Below are 16,461 nucleotides of genomic sequence, written 5' to 3' on the forward strand. Positions count from 1 at the left end.
GGTGTGTCCGGAATTTATTCCTTCAGGTGGGAACTTCAAGAATGAAGCTGCGGACCCGCACGGTGAGTGTTACTGTTCTTAAAGATGGTGTGTTCAGAGTTTGTTTCTTCAGATGTTCAGATGTATCGGGAGCTTCTTCCTTGTGGTGGGTTCGTGGTCTCACTGACTTCAGGAGTGAAGCCGCAGACGTTCACAGTGAGTGTTACAGCTCTTAAAGGTGGCACGTCCAGAGTTGTTTGTTCCTCCCAGTGGGTTCGTGGCTTTGCTGACTTCAGGAGTGAAGCCGCAGACCTTGGCAGTGAATGTTACAGTTCATAAAGGTAATGCAGACCCAGAGTGAGCAGCAGCAAGATTTATTGTGAAGAGTGAAAGAACAAAGCTCCCACAGCATACAAGGGGCCCCAAATGGGTTGTGGCTGCTGGCTGGGGTGGCCAGCTTTTATTTTCTTATTTGGCCCCACCCATGTCCTGCTGATTGGTCCATTTTACAGAGTGCCGATTGGTCCATTTTTACAGAGTGCTGATTGGTGCGTTTACAAACCTTTAGCTATTCACAGTGCTGATTGGCGTGTTTACAATCCTTTAGCTAGACAGAAAAGTTCTCCAAGTCCCCACCCAACCCAGAAGCCCAGCTGGCTTCCCCTCTCTAGGGCACCAACCCCGTTATGGGGGCCCCACCCTTGTCACCTCATCTAAACCTAATTATCTCCCAAATGCCTTACCTAATACTATCACAATGGAGGTTAGGATTTTGTGTGAATTTCAGAGGGACACTAGCATTCAGTCCATAATAGGTTTCATCTGAAGGCTCCTCTGAGGGAAGATCTATTTCCAGGTCTACTCATGCAGTAGTGGGCTGGATTCAGCTCCTTGCTGGTTGTTGGACTGAAAGCCCATTCCTTGGTGGCTCTTGGCTGGAGGCCTTCCTTCCTTGCCACATGAGTGTCTCCATACAGCAGGTCAAAGGCAGCAAGTGAGAAAGCAAGAGAGGGCATGTAAGACATGAGACATCGTCTTTTTAAAAATCTAATCTTGGAGGTGCTATCCAACACTTTTGCCATGCTGTATTCCTTAAGAGCAAGTTGCAAAGTCCAGCCCACACTAAGGAAGGGATTACGGAGGGTTTGAATACCGGGAGGTAGGGATCATTGGGGCCCATTGTAGAGGCTGCCTACCCAGTGTCTTCTAGTTACATCCTTATCTTTTTTAAAATTAATTAATTAATTAATTAATTTTTTTGAGATGGAGTCTTGTTCTGTCTCCCAGTCTGGAGTGCAGTGGCGCGATCTCGGCTCACTGCAAGCTCTGCCTCCTGGGTTCATGCCATTCTCCTGCCTCAGCCTCCTGAGTAGCTGGGACTACAGGTGCCCGCCACCACGTCTAGCTAATTTCTTGTTTTGTATTTTTTTTTAGTAAAGACGGGGTTTCACTGTGTTAGCCAGGATGGTCTTGATCTACTGACTTTGTGATCTGGCCGCCTCAGCCTCCCAAAGTGCTGGGATTACAGGCGTGAGCCACCATGACTGGCCATCTTTTTCTTTTTTTTTTTTTTAAGAGTCAGGTTCTTACTCTGTTGCCCAGGCTGTAGTGCAGTGGCATGATCATAATTCACTGTAACCTCAAACTCCTGGGCTCAAGTGATCTTCCTGCCTCAACCTCTGAAATAGCTGGGCTTATAGGCATGTGCCACTATGTTCAGCTAATTTTTAAATTTTTTGCAGAGGCCGGGCGTGGTGGCAGATCACTTAAGGCCAGGAGTTTGAGACCAGCCTGGTCAACATGGTGAAACCGTCTTTACTAAAAATACAAAAATTAGCCGAGCATGGTGGTGTGTACCTGTAATCCCAGCTACCTGGGAGGCTGAGGCATAAGAATTGCTTGAACCCAGGAGACAGAGGTTTTAGTAAGCCATGATCATGCCACTGCATTCCAGCCAGGTGACAGAACAAGATTCTGTCTCAAAATTGTTTTTTTATTTCTTTCGTTTTTTCTTTTTCTTTTTTCTTTTGCAGAGAAGGAGTCTTGGAGTCTTGCTGTGTTGCCCAAGTTGATCTCAAACTCTTGGCCTCAAGTAATCCTCCCACCTTGGTTTCCCAAAGCACTGGGATTGCAGTTGTGAGCTGCTGCACCTGTCCTTGTCTTGAACTTTACTTATGACTATGTTTTCCTGATAGTACCTGGAATTTGACTTTTGCCCCTAGGCCATTTCTTATTGAGAGTTTTGTCCTCTGGAGAACTAGGAATAAAAAGTAGTTTTATTTCAGATCCTGCAAGTCTTGGTTTCTTTATTGCTTCTTCTAAATCCTGATGAAAAATGGAACAGTTTCTTTTTTAGTTCACTGCACTTCTCTGGTACTATATCATAGGCGTACAAAAGGAACCATTCCGCCCTTTCACCATTCTATCTGGAAATCTCCATAGCCAGATCCACATGTTCACTAGGTACCTTCTCTAGCTTTCACATAACTGCAGACTAGTTTAGCTAATTGTTCTTCTAATACGTAAATCAATCCCCCTTTTCTCCAGCCTGCAATAACAGTATCCTCAATGTTCTTTATTTTATTTTATTTTATTTATTTTGAGACTGAGTCTCTCTCTGTCACCCAGGCTGGAGTGCAGTGGTGGATCTCAGCTCACTGCAACCTCTGCCTCCTGGGTTCAAGCAGTTCTCCTGCCTCAGCCTCCCGAGTAGCTAGGATTACAGGCACGCATCACTATGCCTGGCTAATTTTTGTATTTTTAGTAGAGACAGGGTTTCACCGTGTTGACCAGGCTGATCTCAAATTCCTGACCTCCTCCCAAAGTGCTGGGATTATAGGCGTGAGCCACCAGGCCCAGCCCTGCTCACTGTTCTTTAATAGTGTTCTTCAATAACAGACTCAAGGTTCTTCCAGCTTCCGTCCTCCACCTGACCCCAAAGCCCCTGCCATGTGTTTTAGGTTTCTATTACAGTAGGAATCACCCTGTTGATTTCTATTACCCCACTTCTAGGTATGTAATTATGTTTCAGTTATATATTGCTGTATTACAAACCACACTGAAACATAGTGACTTAAAACAACAACATTCACTTTTTTTTTTTTTTTTTGCTAACAATTTTGCATTTTGGGCAGGGTTTGCTGCAGAAAGCTCATCTCTGTTCCAGATGGTATCAGCTGCGGCAGCTCAACTAGGGCTGGAGCAACCACTCTCAAGATAGTTCACTCAGAGGGCTGGCAAATTGATACCGGTTGTCTGCAGAGCTCAGCTGGGGCTGTAAGCCAAACACCTGGATTCTCCTCCATGTGGGCCTCTGATCATGGTCAGAGGGAAACCAGTGAACCTCAGAATTCTCTAAGAGCTGAAAATCAGGGAGATGTTGCACAACCATGTGAATATACTTAACACTACACTTAAAAATGGTTCAAATGGAAGGCTTAGGTGAAATGGTTTATGCCTATAATCTCAGCACTTTGGGAGGCTGAGGCAGGAGGATTGGCTGAAGGCAGGAATTTGAGACCAGCCTGGGAAAAAAATTTAAAAATTAGCCAGGTGTGGTGGCAAGAATCTGCAGTCCCAGCTGCTCAGGAAGCTAAGACAGGAAGATTGCTTGGGCCCAGGAGTTCGAGGCTGCAGTGAGTTATGATCATGCTGCTGTACTCCAGCCTGGGCAACAGAACGAAATCTGGAAAAACAAACAAGTAGGCTGGGTGCAGTGGCTCATACCTGTAATCTCAGCACTTTGGGAGGCTGAGGTGGGAGGATCACTTGAACCCAGGAGTCTGAGACCAGCCTGGGCAATACAGTGAAACCCATCTCTAAAAAAAAAAAAAAGAAAAAAAACCCAGCCTGGCCAACATAGTGAAACCTCATCTCTACTAAAAATACAAAAATTAGCCAGACATGGTGGCACACGCCTGTAGTCCCAGCTACTCAAGAGGCTGAAGCAGGAGAATGTCTTGAACCTGGGAGGTGGAGATTGTGGTGAGCCAAGATGGCACCATTGCACTCCAGCACTCCAACAGAGTGAGACTCCATGTCAAAAAAAAAAAAAAAAAAAAAAAAAACCCAAAGTGGTGAAGAAGGTAAATTTCATGTTATGTGTCTTTTGCCACAATGATAAATTAATAAATAAAAAAATCAGGGGAAGATGGAGAGGAGCTGGAGGTGAGTACGCACGCACGGGGTGAGGGAGAGAGAGGTGTCAAGGATGACAAAAACCAGTAAAATACAGCCCCTCTGGCCTCAAGAACTTCTTTGGCTCAGCCGAAGGGTTAAGAGACAATCACAACACACGTGGTAGATACTGCAGCTTTCTGCTGCAAAGCTAACATAGGTACAAAGCTCATGCCATGCAAATCGCCTCAAAATAGACCTTCAATGTCTGCAGTTCCCAAAGGCAAACATTTAAGACATAATTATAGGTTTGGATTTCTTAAGGCAAGCCTCGAAATGAACACTGCCAGAGAAACAACAGTGAGTAATAAAAAACTACAGGTGTGTGTACAATATTACCCTTTCAAGGTAATCTCGAAGGTCAGGCAATATGGTAGGTAGAGTGTTAGGCTGGGGAGAAAGAGGACTTTTCTGGTCTTCAGCACAACTATTACAGGATATAAAATCCCTTGGTTAGAGTGAAATTCCGTCTCAAAAAAAAAAAAATCCCTTTGTTGTCTTATAATTCTCAGGATGCCTGGGAACTGTTGCTACTGAGGAGATCTTTGGAATCTTTTTTTTAAAGTCATAAGCAAGTTGTAATTATCATTTATACCCTGATTGAAGGTACATTTTCCTCCCCCAAACTCAAACTCTTTGCCTTCAATCACAAAGTTTTACAAATAGCAAAAGTCTGTTTACAGATTTTCCTTGAGTTTTATTGGTAATACATTATTGCTCTTTCAAATAACTATTCTTCATGGAAAGGACAAAAAGCAGGAATCTCTCTTTTCCTGACATATTATCCCAACCCCATACGTTTTTCTGAAAACACCCTGAATGTCACTCTCACCACTGACTATATAGTATAGCCATTCCTGCATCAGTGTTGATTTTATTGTCTGATACGTCACATTCAATGGTGTGATTTTTTTTTTTTTTGAGACAGGAGTTTTTTTTTTGTTTGTTTGTTTTGTTTGGTTTTTTTTTTTTTTTTTTTTTTGAGATGGAGTCTCGCTCTGTCACCCAGGCTGGAGTACAGTGGCGCGATCTCGGCTCACTGCAAGCTCCGCCTCTCGGGTTCACGCCATTCTCCTGCCTCAGCCTCCCGAGTAGCTGGGACTACAGGCGCCCGCCACCTCGCCCGGCTAGTTTTTTGTATTTTTTAGTAGAGACGGGGTTTCACTGTGTTAGCCAGGATGGTCTCGATCTCCTGACCTCGTGATCCCCCCGTCTCGGCCTCCCAAAGTGCTGGGATTATAGGCTTGGGCCACCGCGCCCAGCCTTGAGACAGGAGTTTTGCTCTGTTGCCCAGGCTGGAGTGCAGTGGTGTGATGTTTGTTGGCTCACCACAATCTCTGCCTCTTGGGTTTAAGCAATTCTCCTGCCTCAGCCTCCTGAGTAGCTGGGACTACAGGCACCCACCACCAGGCCTGGCTAATTTTTGTATTTTCAAAAATGGGGTTTCACCATGTTGGCCAGGCTGATCTCAAACTCCTGACCTCAGCTGATCCGCCCTCCTCGGCCTCCCAAAGTGCTAGGATTACAGGCATGAGTCACTGCACCTGGCCTCAATGGTGGGATTTTATCTTTTACTGTTTGAAACCTTATCAGTTGTTCCATTCTGCACAAGGTCTCTATCTAGGGTCCTCCCTGCAAAATCATGACTAAAGACCACTGCTAGGCCGGTGGCTCATGTCTGTAATCTCAGCATTTTGGGAGGCTGAGGCGGGTGGATCACCTGAGTTTGGGAGTTCAGTACCAACCAGCCTGGCCAACATGGGGAAACCGTGCCTCTACTAAAAATACAAAAACATTAGCCAGGTGTGGTGGTGTGCACCTGTAGTCCCAGCTACTGGGGAGGCTGAGGCAGGAGAATTGCTTGAACAATTCTCGCCTGAGTGAGACATTTTCTTAAACAATGTTGCCTGGGCAACAGAGTGAGACTCTCAGAAAAAAAAAAAAAAAAAAAAAAAAAAAACAAAAAAAAAACTGCCAAGACCCTGCCTAATGCCATTGCTGTGACTACCTGTTCTAAGACATCTCCACTGATTTAGTCCTTCCTGCTGGATCTTGGAAAAATCCAGTGATAACATTCAGGCCTGAGAATCAGTAACCCATCAGACTTAAAATGCTTATTTATTAAAAAATAACTGAGTGCCTCCTATGTGTTGGGCACTGTCTAGATGCTGGGAATACCACAGTGAATAAGCCAGACAAGGATCCTCTCCTGGAACTTATTTTTGTTTTTTTGTGACAGAGTTTCACTCTTGTTGCCCAAGCTGGAGTGCAATGGCGCAATCTCGGCTCACTGCAACCTCTGCTCCCGGGCAAGCAATTGTCCTGCCTCAGCCTCCCGAGTATCTGCTATTACAGGCGTGTGCCACCACACCCAGCTAATTTTTTTGTATTTTTAGTAGAACCGAGGTTTCATCATGTTAGCTAGGCTGGTCTCGAACTCCTGACCTCATGTGTTCGGCCCACCTCGGCCTCCCAAAGTGCTGGGATTACAGGCATGAGCCACCGTGCCCCGGCTGGAACTTATTTTTGTTTTTTATCCCAGAGATTTCTGACTTTTAACAATGGACAAAGTCCTGGCTTGGCTTAAAGACAAAGGAACCAGATTCTTTATTTGGAATTAAGCCATGCTTCCCTGGGTGGGGATAGGAGAGGTTCTCCAGGCATCCTGATATCACACAACATAGTCCACCTGCTCCCAAGTGAAGTCTGAGTGGAACTATTGACTACATTGTCATTTTTGTTGGGCCCATGCCAGGCTCCAAGAAGACCATGCCCTTCTGTGGACTATGCTCCATGACAGGCAAGAATGGCCAAAGACACAGTGCTAGCATCATGGGCCACCACGGGGTCCTAAGACCACCACTCACCTATATTGCTTGGGAAGACATTGCCCCCTCGTGGTTCCTCATGTAATTGAGGGAGAAGCTGGCAGTGCAAAGGGCTGCTAGTTTAGGCAATCAATACATCCAAACACGTGCAAACTTTCCAGATTCACTGTAGCCTTGTCTCTTCTGAATGTCTTGGGTTGCAGTTTCAATAGACTTGGTTTATTTTCATCCAGGATGCATGTTTGTTCCCCTTAGAGAGAAATCACATTATGACAGCAATTAAAAAACATCTTTTCCCTATGGAAATCTTCCTGTTTCAAAATCTCCAAACCGCCAAGATAAACCCAGTATGTAAATCCAAGTATCACTACTGTTTTTCTCATAATGCCCTTAAAGCAAATATTTTCCTTGCTTTCTATAATCGGAAAGAGGATTCTGAGAGTATCTTGGCTCCATACCACTTTTTTTTGTCTTTTCTTTTTTTCCCCTTTTTGTGGAGAACGGGGTCTCACTATGTTGCCCAGACAGGTCTTGAACTCCTGGGCTCAAGCAATCCTCTTTCCTCTATCTCCCTAAGTGCTGAGATTCCAAGTATGAGCCACCATACACTACTTTAAGCTCCCTAAAGGGAGGGTCCTTATCTGCAATGCCCACAGCCGCCCCCACCCTATCCCCAGCAGCACTTAAATTAGTATAAAGAATGTCGGCCGGGCGCGGTGGCTCAAGCCTGTAATCCCAGCACTTTGGGAGGCCGAGACGGGCGGATCGCGAGGTCAGGAGATCGAGACCATCCTGGCGAACACGGTGAAACCCCCGTCTCTACTAAAAAAATACAAAAAAACTAGCCGGGTGAGGTGGCGGGCGCCTGTAGTCCCAGCTACTCGGGAGGCTGAGGCAGGAGAATGGCGTAAACCCGGGAGGCGGAGCTTGCAGTGAGCTGAGATCCGGCCACTGCACTCCAGCCTGGGCGGCAGAGCGAGACTCCGTCTCAAAAAAAAAAAAAAAAAAAAAAAAAAAAAAAAAAAAAGAATGTCTGCTGGGGGGTGGGGAGAAACAGTTAAGCAAATACTGTAGTTAGAAACTCACTGGTGCAGGACAGGAGCAGCAGGCTGGGACGCAGAATTCCTGGGAGTAAGAAGTGGGGCAGAACCCACTGATACATGGAGTTCCACATTTACACATTTGTAGCAGTCAAATCTGAAAGTTTGACACAGTGGTTCCAGACGGTAATTCCATCAGTTTGGGAGGCCAAAAGTGGGAGGATCACTTGAGGCCAGGAGTTCGAGATCAGCCTGGGCAACAAAGTGAGACCCTCATTTTTCTAAAAAAAAAAAAAAACCAGAAGCTTAAACGATCGAGTATTGGAAAAGCTTTCTAAGGCCCGGGAAAAATGGAAGTTTCCTTAATAATAATGTTAGCTTCCATGTATTGTAAACCTAAACGAAGCAAGAATGAATACTGGGTGCTGTACATAGCTCTATCAACCTATAATCTCGAAAACGCTAGGAGACACATTCAGCTGCTCCCATTTAACGGACGAGGAAACAAGTACGCAATCCTGAAGTTGGTGCAAAGCCCAGGCCCCCTTTCTTCTTCAAGCGTGCTTCCAGCCTCTGAAATTCCTCTGTGTGGACCCCGAGCTCTGCCTGCAATGAGGAATATTCACTTTGCCAACAAGTATTTATTGAGTGCCTACTATACACCCGGTAGCTCGTTTAAATAGCCGTGGGATTAAAAAGATAAATAGGGTAAGTTTGTGGTTTTTTCTTCCTTCCAGGAAGGAGCTTTCTGAAGGTTGAGGGAAAGGCCAGGTAAACAATCCCAGAACAGTCAGGTGAGAGTTGGGAGAGGAGTCGGGGGCCGCGGGACGCCCAGGAAGCGAAGCGGGGAAGGCTCCGGGCGCGTCGCAGGACCCGCGCTGGAGATGGGTTTGAAGCCCTGTCCTGAAAAAGCCGGCCCGGAGTGGGCTGTCCCCGGTGTCCCTCGAGTTCTCATCTTGTCATTCAAGCAGCAGGGGAAGAACCGGGTCTGGCTCGGGAAGGGTGGGCTTAGGGCCAGGGGTGCAAATCCCTTGGTAAAAGCCGGCAAACAAAAGTCGCACACATCCCAGCTCCCGGTCCTGGCCCCGGCGGGGCAGCGTCCCCGAAGTCCCGGGGCGCGCAGACGCCGGGGCCCCCAGGGGCCGAGGGAACGGCGGGACCCGACCTCCCCTGCCCTCGGCCTCCCGGGCCCTCGCCCTCCGACCAGCCACCGAGTCGGGGGCTGGGGTCGCCGCTTCCGCCCGCGGCCCGCGGCCCCTCCCCGGCGCGCGCCATCCGGCCGCCGGCCCCTCCTCCCGCGGGGGGCTCCGTCCTGCGCCCGGTCCCTCCGGGCTGCAGCCGGCAGCCCACGTCCAGGAGGGCGGAGGGAGGAGGAGAGGCGCGGAGAGGAGGGAGGGGAGAGGGGAGGGAGGAAGACGAGAGAAAGGGAGCTGCTTCCATCCCGGACTTCCCAGAGCCTGCCTGGAGCGCGCACTCAGCGGCTCTCGGGTCCCAGCGTCCCAGCCGCCGCCCGCGCCTCTCCGCCCCGCTCCTCCTCCTCTTCCTCCTCCTCCTCCTCCTCCTCCTCTTTCTCCTCCTCCTCCTCTTCTCTCGGCACCCCCGTCCCCTCCTTCCAGCGGCTGCAGCCCCCAGCCCCAACTCTCTGCGCTTACTCCTGGGACGCGCGTCCTCGCCCCATCCTTTGCTTCCTTCCTTCCTTCCTTCCTTCTTCCTTCCTCCCCTGGCTCCCGCCCTCCCTATCCAGGTCGCCCTCCCGGGGCCCGATTGTCTCGGTGCCCCGCTCTCGGCCCGCGCCCTGCCCCGTCTCTCCCTCGCACTTCCTGAGTCGCCCGCCGCTGCCGTCGCAGTCTCTCCGCGGGAGCCCCAGCCCAGCCCGAGCCCGAGCCCGACAGCCACTGCCCCGGCTCTAGCTCCAGCCCCGCAGCCCGCGGCGCCCGCCCGAGCGAGCCCCGGCGCCCGGGGAAGGCTACAGTGGGCGAGCGCGCCCTCGCCCAGCCCCGCTCCCCAGCCCTGCCCGGCCCGGCGAGGAAGGACCGGGAAGATGAACAACGGCGGCAAAGCCGAGAAGGAGAACACCCCGAGCGAGGCCAACCTTCAGGAGGAAGAGGTACTGGGCGGCTGGGTGCAGTGGCGGGGGCGACCCGGGACCCAGTGCGGGCGGCCGGCGGGGCGCGGGCGCGGGCCCAGGGCGCGGCGGTAGAAGGTTTAGGCATGGCCGGTGCCCCGGACGCAGCCCCGCAGTGTGGCCCGGGGAGGGTGGATCTCGGGAGAGTGTGCTTTTGTGTCCACGCACGTCTGCGGGCCCCAAATTGCGTAACTCTAAGGACTTTTCGGAGACTTTTGTAAGTATAATGCTCAGCTTTGTTTGCCCGGGATTTAAAAAGTGGAACCGAGAGCTGACTCCTGGGTGACCTCAGATGATCGGGACTCGGAGGGTCAGGACTTAGGGCTGGGGCTGGAAATTGTGTGTGGATTCGGGGTAGCGGGGGGGCAGTTTAAGGAAGAAACTCGGGGAAAAGTTTTCATTAAAAGATACCTCTGTTCCCTGCCCCCTCCCTTTTCGTGTTAAAAGTTCTTGGTGAAATATCTTTCTAGCCGAGGGTTTTTGGATTAATAGATAACTCATCAGCCACATTCTTCTCTGCTGAGTCAAAGACCCCGAACCTGGGCGGTGAACGCTTGCGAATTTAGGGCCGTGCAGATGAGGGGAGCAGAATAAGAGGGTTAAAAACGCAGCAATTCACCAAATGCTCATCGGGGATATTTTCATAGGACTTTGACTTCTGAGCACGCATTTTAGGTGGTGCGTCCTCACGATGAAAGTTTTGTGACTGCGGAGCGTTCCTTCGGTGGAAACAAAATTGAGTAGATGTGGTCAGAAGGGGAGTCGGACTCAGGAACAAACGTTTCAGAATTCAGTAGTAGGATATTTGTGGTATCCTACCAAATGACTGTTTCTGCAGGTACATTATCTGGAGTCCAAGAAATTACTTCTGGCGTACTTTTTAACATCCCACACAGTTGAGTTCTTAAACATTCTAGAGGAACTTGAGAGTGTGTGCAGATGCAGGAAAGTGCACGTCTCAATATGACCCGAAAAGATTCACACAGGTATTGCATCCTGGTATAGGTGTACACAGAAGGTAAACGGATTCTAAAGCGTTAGGATGTTGAGATCATTGTTGAAACACTGTTGTGTGCAAACTTCAATTCTGATAGTGAAACCAAAATTGCAGAGGAATTCATTAATACATACAGGTTCTCTGCACATTGTCCACTTGGAAAATGGGAACTATTTAGGTGGAGAAGGTAGAGGAGCGAGACTATGCCAAACAGTGCAAAATAGGAGATTTTACTCTCTTACCTAGTTGTATGGTAGTGAAAACCTAGATGAATTGCAGTCAGTCAAAAATTGCTTTCTCACCCGAGGACATTTTATATTTTATTATAAGAGACTATTTGAAGAGTTGTTTACATGCATGTTTTCTAATTACAAGTGTAGGAATGCTACTGGCGTTTCTTTTTTAAAGCAATGGAGAGTTGAATGGTATGTTCTTTTTTTCTTGAGCTTGCTGCTTTGCTATTTATTTTCCCTACCACTTAAAAAAATTTTAAAAAAATGCTTTTTAAAATTTGCTTTTTTAGGAATTACTATATTTAATTCACTTACCATATCAAAATAATTATCGCTTCAGAAATCTTCCTGTTTCAGCTAAATGTGCAATCTGTTTGCTTTTCAGGGTTAGAATATTATATCAAACTATCTTTCTTTATTTACCCAGTTGAGAAAACTTTTTTTTTTCCTTTTGATAGGTAGCAAAAGAGGTTCAGTGTCCTAAAAATCATACCCACTTAAGTATAGAAAAGTCACATTTTTCCGCTTGACTCATCTTAACAGCTGTCAGGACCGAGGGATTGCCTGCCCTGTTCCTGGACGCTCCTCTGTCCTTGCGAGGTTGTGTGTAATAATTGCTGTATAATCGCGGACCATTGCAGTACAGTTGCTGCCTCTTACTTGTCCTGTTACCTGACAGTGTTCCTTTTCAGGTAGAAATGGCATGTGACTCTAGAAAGTATCGATATTTTTAGCAAAACACTTGTTATGTAAAAAATAAGGGGACTGGTAGGAAGATTTCAGAACCCAAGTTATCGAAGAGATGTCGTGTACAAGACAGATAAGACTGTGAAGAGAGGGGGGTTTATAATGTCAGAAATTCAGGAAAAGACACTAAGGTGGCCTGAATGATCCGGGTAATTTTGCCTTAATTTCCTATTTTTGGTTTATATTTTGTTCTTGAAAAACTCTTAACTTCTTGTTTTTTTTCTTTCTAACTCTGAGAGCCACAATTAAAATAAATAGGGTATTTGGTGAGTGCCATTAATGAGACCGGCATTACGCAAAACCACTACATTGACCCTTTCCCTGCCCACCCATCGTATCAGCAACTTGCTCTTAAACACATTTAAAAACCTTGGCAGTGGACTCCGGTAAACAGAACACACATATACAATATATATATATACACACACACATAATGACAAGAGAGGAAAAATGTGTTTTCTTTTAATTTCTGGTGGCCATTGAACTGACATGGAAAAATGAGTCCAATCGTCATTAAGGGAAAATAGTTTATTTCACAGATCATGAGGGTGGTTTCGGCTTTCTCCACATTGTAGAATCCAGGTTTGTTTTTTTCTGTGTTTCTAGTTTTGAAACGAATTCCTTTTTATCAACCAGTGTATTTTAGCTGCTTTTGAGAGTTTCTAATGCTTACCCTGAAATAATTGCTGAAATTCCTCTTTGGTTCTAATTGTATAGAATGAACAGTTCAGGATCTAGGAGAATTTTTTGCAGCTTTTTAGGTTTGGAAGTTTTTGAGAACTTGGGCAGAACATGTATTAATACTTCTACTTTAGATAGCATTGAAAACTTTGAGGAAAAATAATTTTAGGATTTGGCTAGCCAGTTGTGTAAGAGAGATGATACATTTAGCTTTCCGGTTTTTAATGTATTATTACATTAAATACGTGTATAATACACGTATAATGTATTATGCGTGTGTGTCCCCTAAGCAAGTTGTCCTGTAAAGGCTAATCAGTTGTCAAAATCTCAGATTTACAAGGTTTGTTTATATATGTTTAGAGTATCATACCATTTCTTATGTTTTACAATTGATAAAATGATTCCTAAAATTTCTCTCGTTTTGCAATCAGACTTTATAAAAATTAATATATAAGTAATAGATCCATAATTGTCTTGGCTAATCAGTTATAATTTGAGTTTAAAGTATTTTCAAATATATGAAGACCTTTTCTGTCTTATAGCTAGAAGTAACTTATTTGTTGGTCACTGAATTTTCAAAATAGAAATTTAGATTAAATAATGTGATTTGGTTTTTATTTCTACTTTTATCCATGTCATTGAGTACTTTTCAGGCCGATTATAAAACATCTTTAAAAGGCCTTTTATTATATTGAAGCTCTGGTGTTAATTTCTCCTTAAATTGCTTTGAATTGACTTGTACTTACAGTAAAACTAAAGAAGCAAAAAACATGGAAGTGTTGGAATATTGATCAAAAAGATGTGCAGAAATCATGTAAAGTCAGTTCTTCAGAGGTTAATACAAACCTTTACTTTGCATTCCTTCTTTTAAAGTGTTTACTAATTTTGCCAAAATACTGGGGTTGTAAAGAAAAGTGTTTTTTACAATTGCTACAGAGAGGGTAATGTCAGTATCAGGCAACCTCAAATTTTCATTGAGCATTAAAGTCAGTCTACATTATGACTTCAGGAAGGTACAGAATGGTTTTATACAATTTAACCAAGATTGGGGATCTCTGTTATTCCAAGTCCAATAGTCCAATTCAATGCAATAAACATATATTTCAATTGTAGACTAGGATTTGGTGACAACTGATGCTCCATGACCCCTGCCAGTATGGCATGCACTTTTGAGTTATTTTTTCAGTAGCGGTTTAAACATTTCCCTGATAAACCCTTGTGTGTATCTGCAGGCTTCTTCGTTGCCAGTAGCATTTAGTTTTCAGATGGGTAGTTTGGAAGGGGTGGAAGCTCTTTTCTGGAGATGCTTTCATATGATTTTTGTAGGTTCATATTAATTTTTGCTTTACAGATAAAAGTGTTCAGTGCTGGTGATAAAGCAATAAAGTGGGTACTTCTGTGCAGAGCAGTGGTGATATAAATTAGTGTAGCTTTTCAGAAAGGACTGACACTATCAAAATGTGTTCAGGCCCTTTGATTTACTACTTTTATTTTTAGAAATTTACCCTAAGGAAACAGTATCAAAGATTTATATATAGGAATGATTTTTGCAGAGTGACTTATGACAGTGACAATTCAGAGGCACTCTGTATCTAACATGGGAAATTGCTAACGAAATCATTGTATAATTCTAGAAGGGGAATATTATGCAGCCACTAAAGGTTCTGTTTTTAAAGAGAAAAATACATGGGTTATAAAATATGTATTATACAATAGTATATATAACAGTAGTTATATACTATTCTGTGTGTTCTGGAGGTCAGAAACCTGAAGTCAAGGTGTTGGCAGGGCCACCGTGCTCTCTAAAGGCTGGAGAGGAGAACCTGTCCTTACCTCTTTGAGCTTCAGTGACTCCAGACATTCTGAAGACTATATTTTTATTCTCATGTTGTAATATTAAATGAAAAGAACTGATTTTAAAGTTTTATACTGTGTGATGCCAGTTCTCAAATAAATATATTTTCATAAAACGAAACATTAATAAAATGTATCTGGTAGATTACAGATCATTGCTATTTACTTTCTGGTGCTTTTCAGTGTTTAAGTTTTCTAAAATGATCATGTGAACAAAAAGAATTAAATGTTTTTGCTTTGAGGGTTTCCTTGAAATTGCAATATTCACGAAACCAAGGTTGGTCACATTTAGTTTTGCTCACAAACCTAGCGGCGAGAATCAGGCCTGCCTTGTTCCTCAGACATAGTGTTCCTTAGTACTATTAGTATTTCTCTTATTCATTCCCTTATCCTGATTATGTTGTGACGCTCTTCGAGTCCATCCTTACACCATACTGCTGGGCCCTCCAATGCCACGAATCCTTCAGTGCTACTTGGTACTCCACAAAGTCAAGTGTGCACATGGCTTTTGGGATTGCCCTCACCTACCTGTGTACTGTGATCCCTTGCTTCAGCCTCAGTCTTCCTCTTCTGTTTTCTTAATCTGGTCTGAGCTGCTTTCAAGCCAGGATTCAAGGTTTTCAGCCTACATTTTTGCAAGATCCCCCTCGCCTGAATGTCCCATCCCATAGAGATGATTTTTCCTTAGAATTTCAGTAAATTACTTTCTGTTATGTTCATTTAACTCCTGGTTATTATTTTTTCAGGTATTTATTTTGTATGGGTCTATGCCATTTTACAGTATTCCCAATGCTCAACACCTACCCTGGCACCAGGTAAATCCCCTCTGTACACATCCACACTTACATATATACACATGTATAATTCTTTGTAAATGTATATGAAATAGCCTTATGGGTGAGGTTGGTGATTGAGTTTGTATAGGTAATCTGTTAAGAAGCAGCCACTCGTTTAATGTTGAGGATCCCTTCTGCAGTCTGCACTGGGAATTAGAGAAGGCGTGGATGAATCCGCTGGAAAATTACTTCTATCCCTTTGTCATCAGGAACCTCCATTTGCCAGCACAGGTGAGCCTGCCTGGTCCATCAGATAGCCACTGTCAGTGTGGGACTGCTTGTCCCAAGGTGCATTTGAATTTTCACCATTAGAATTTGGTTTCTGCTGTGGAATTCCATTTGACCTTTTGGATGAGGGCTTCCAGAAACCTTGCTTAGGTGGAAGAGCACGGAGCTCCCTGTGTTCCCAAACAAGCCTGCTCTGTGTGACAGCCACTTTGGAATGTTTGTGTTCAGTTTCATTTGGCACCTTAGTGTCTGCCTGGGGGTAGGGGAAAGGGAATGCAAATGTTCCTCTTGAACAGTGCTTGCTTTGGTCAAAGAAAAAAACTTAGGAAGGAATGAGGAGAATGAACCTTAATAGCTGGTGCAGAAGTGGCTGCATAGCTCAGTGGGCTTGAGGCCATCTGGGACCAGGTATTTAAAATGGATGCTATGTTGGTATGAAGGTGTCAATTCCATGCCACTGGTGGGGATGAGCTTATTTGTCATGTGGGGATAACTCCTCGCACTCACATTCCTATCTTTAAAAGTGTACCAGGAGATTATTTGAAACAATTTTAATGCACTGTATTGTGTATGTTTGGGGGTGGAGGTGGGAGGTCCTTGATATTATCTGAAACGTGAAGCTGAGTAAAGGGGATATGTTTGTGGTATCAGAAGAAAGCTGCCTGGCTTGTCAGTGTTGCCGATAGCAGGAAAAAGGAAATACTGAAATCTTCAGCCTGCAGAATTGTCAGAAATCT

The 16,461-nt window shown here is 45.1% G+C and overlaps 1 protein-coding gene and 1 long non-coding RNA gene across 13 annotated transcripts in view; one reads left to right on the top strand and one right to left on the bottom strand.

Annotated features, from left to right (window-relative positions):
• Positions 1–801: 801 nt before the first annotated feature.
• LOC117094483 lies at positions 802–8,202 on the bottom strand. The gene is made up of 3 exons (XR_004441563.1): positions 8,070–8,202; positions 7,023–7,233; positions 802–946 (listed from the first exon to the last, which is right to left on the bottom strand). It is a non-coding gene; the product is annotated as an uncharacterized LOC117094483 (long non-coding RNA).
• A 363-nt stretch (positions 8,203–8,565) lies between these two features.
• Positions 8,566–16,461, top strand: part of RBPMS (RNA binding protein, mRNA processing factor) — a 193,984-nt gene continuing 186,088 nt past the window's right edge. For 7 of the 12 annotated variants that reach the window (XM_033230033.1, XM_033230052.1, XM_033230050.1 and 4 more), the window contains exons 1-2: positions 9,050–10,130; positions 15,407–15,475. In XM_033230033.1, the coding sequence (XP_033085924.1) occupies positions 10,065–10,130; positions 15,407–15,475 (135 nt within the window). In that variant the 5' untranslated portion in view covers positions 9,050–10,064. Of the gene's footprint in view, positions 8,661–8,760; positions 10,131–15,406; positions 15,476–16,461 lie in introns of those variants that run through there. The other 5 variants (XM_033230081.1, XM_033230109.1, XM_033230059.1 and 2 more) reach the window with 2 other exon arrangements.

The sequence above is a fragment of the Trachypithecus francoisi genome, unplaced genomic scaffold (genome assembly GCF_009764315.1).
Source record: "Trachypithecus francoisi isolate TF-2019V2 unplaced genomic scaffold, Tfra_2.0 Contig01440, whole genome shotgun sequence".
In the NCBI taxonomy this organism is placed as follows: Eukaryota; Metazoa; Chordata; class Mammalia; order Primates; family Cercopithecidae; genus Trachypithecus; species Trachypithecus francoisi.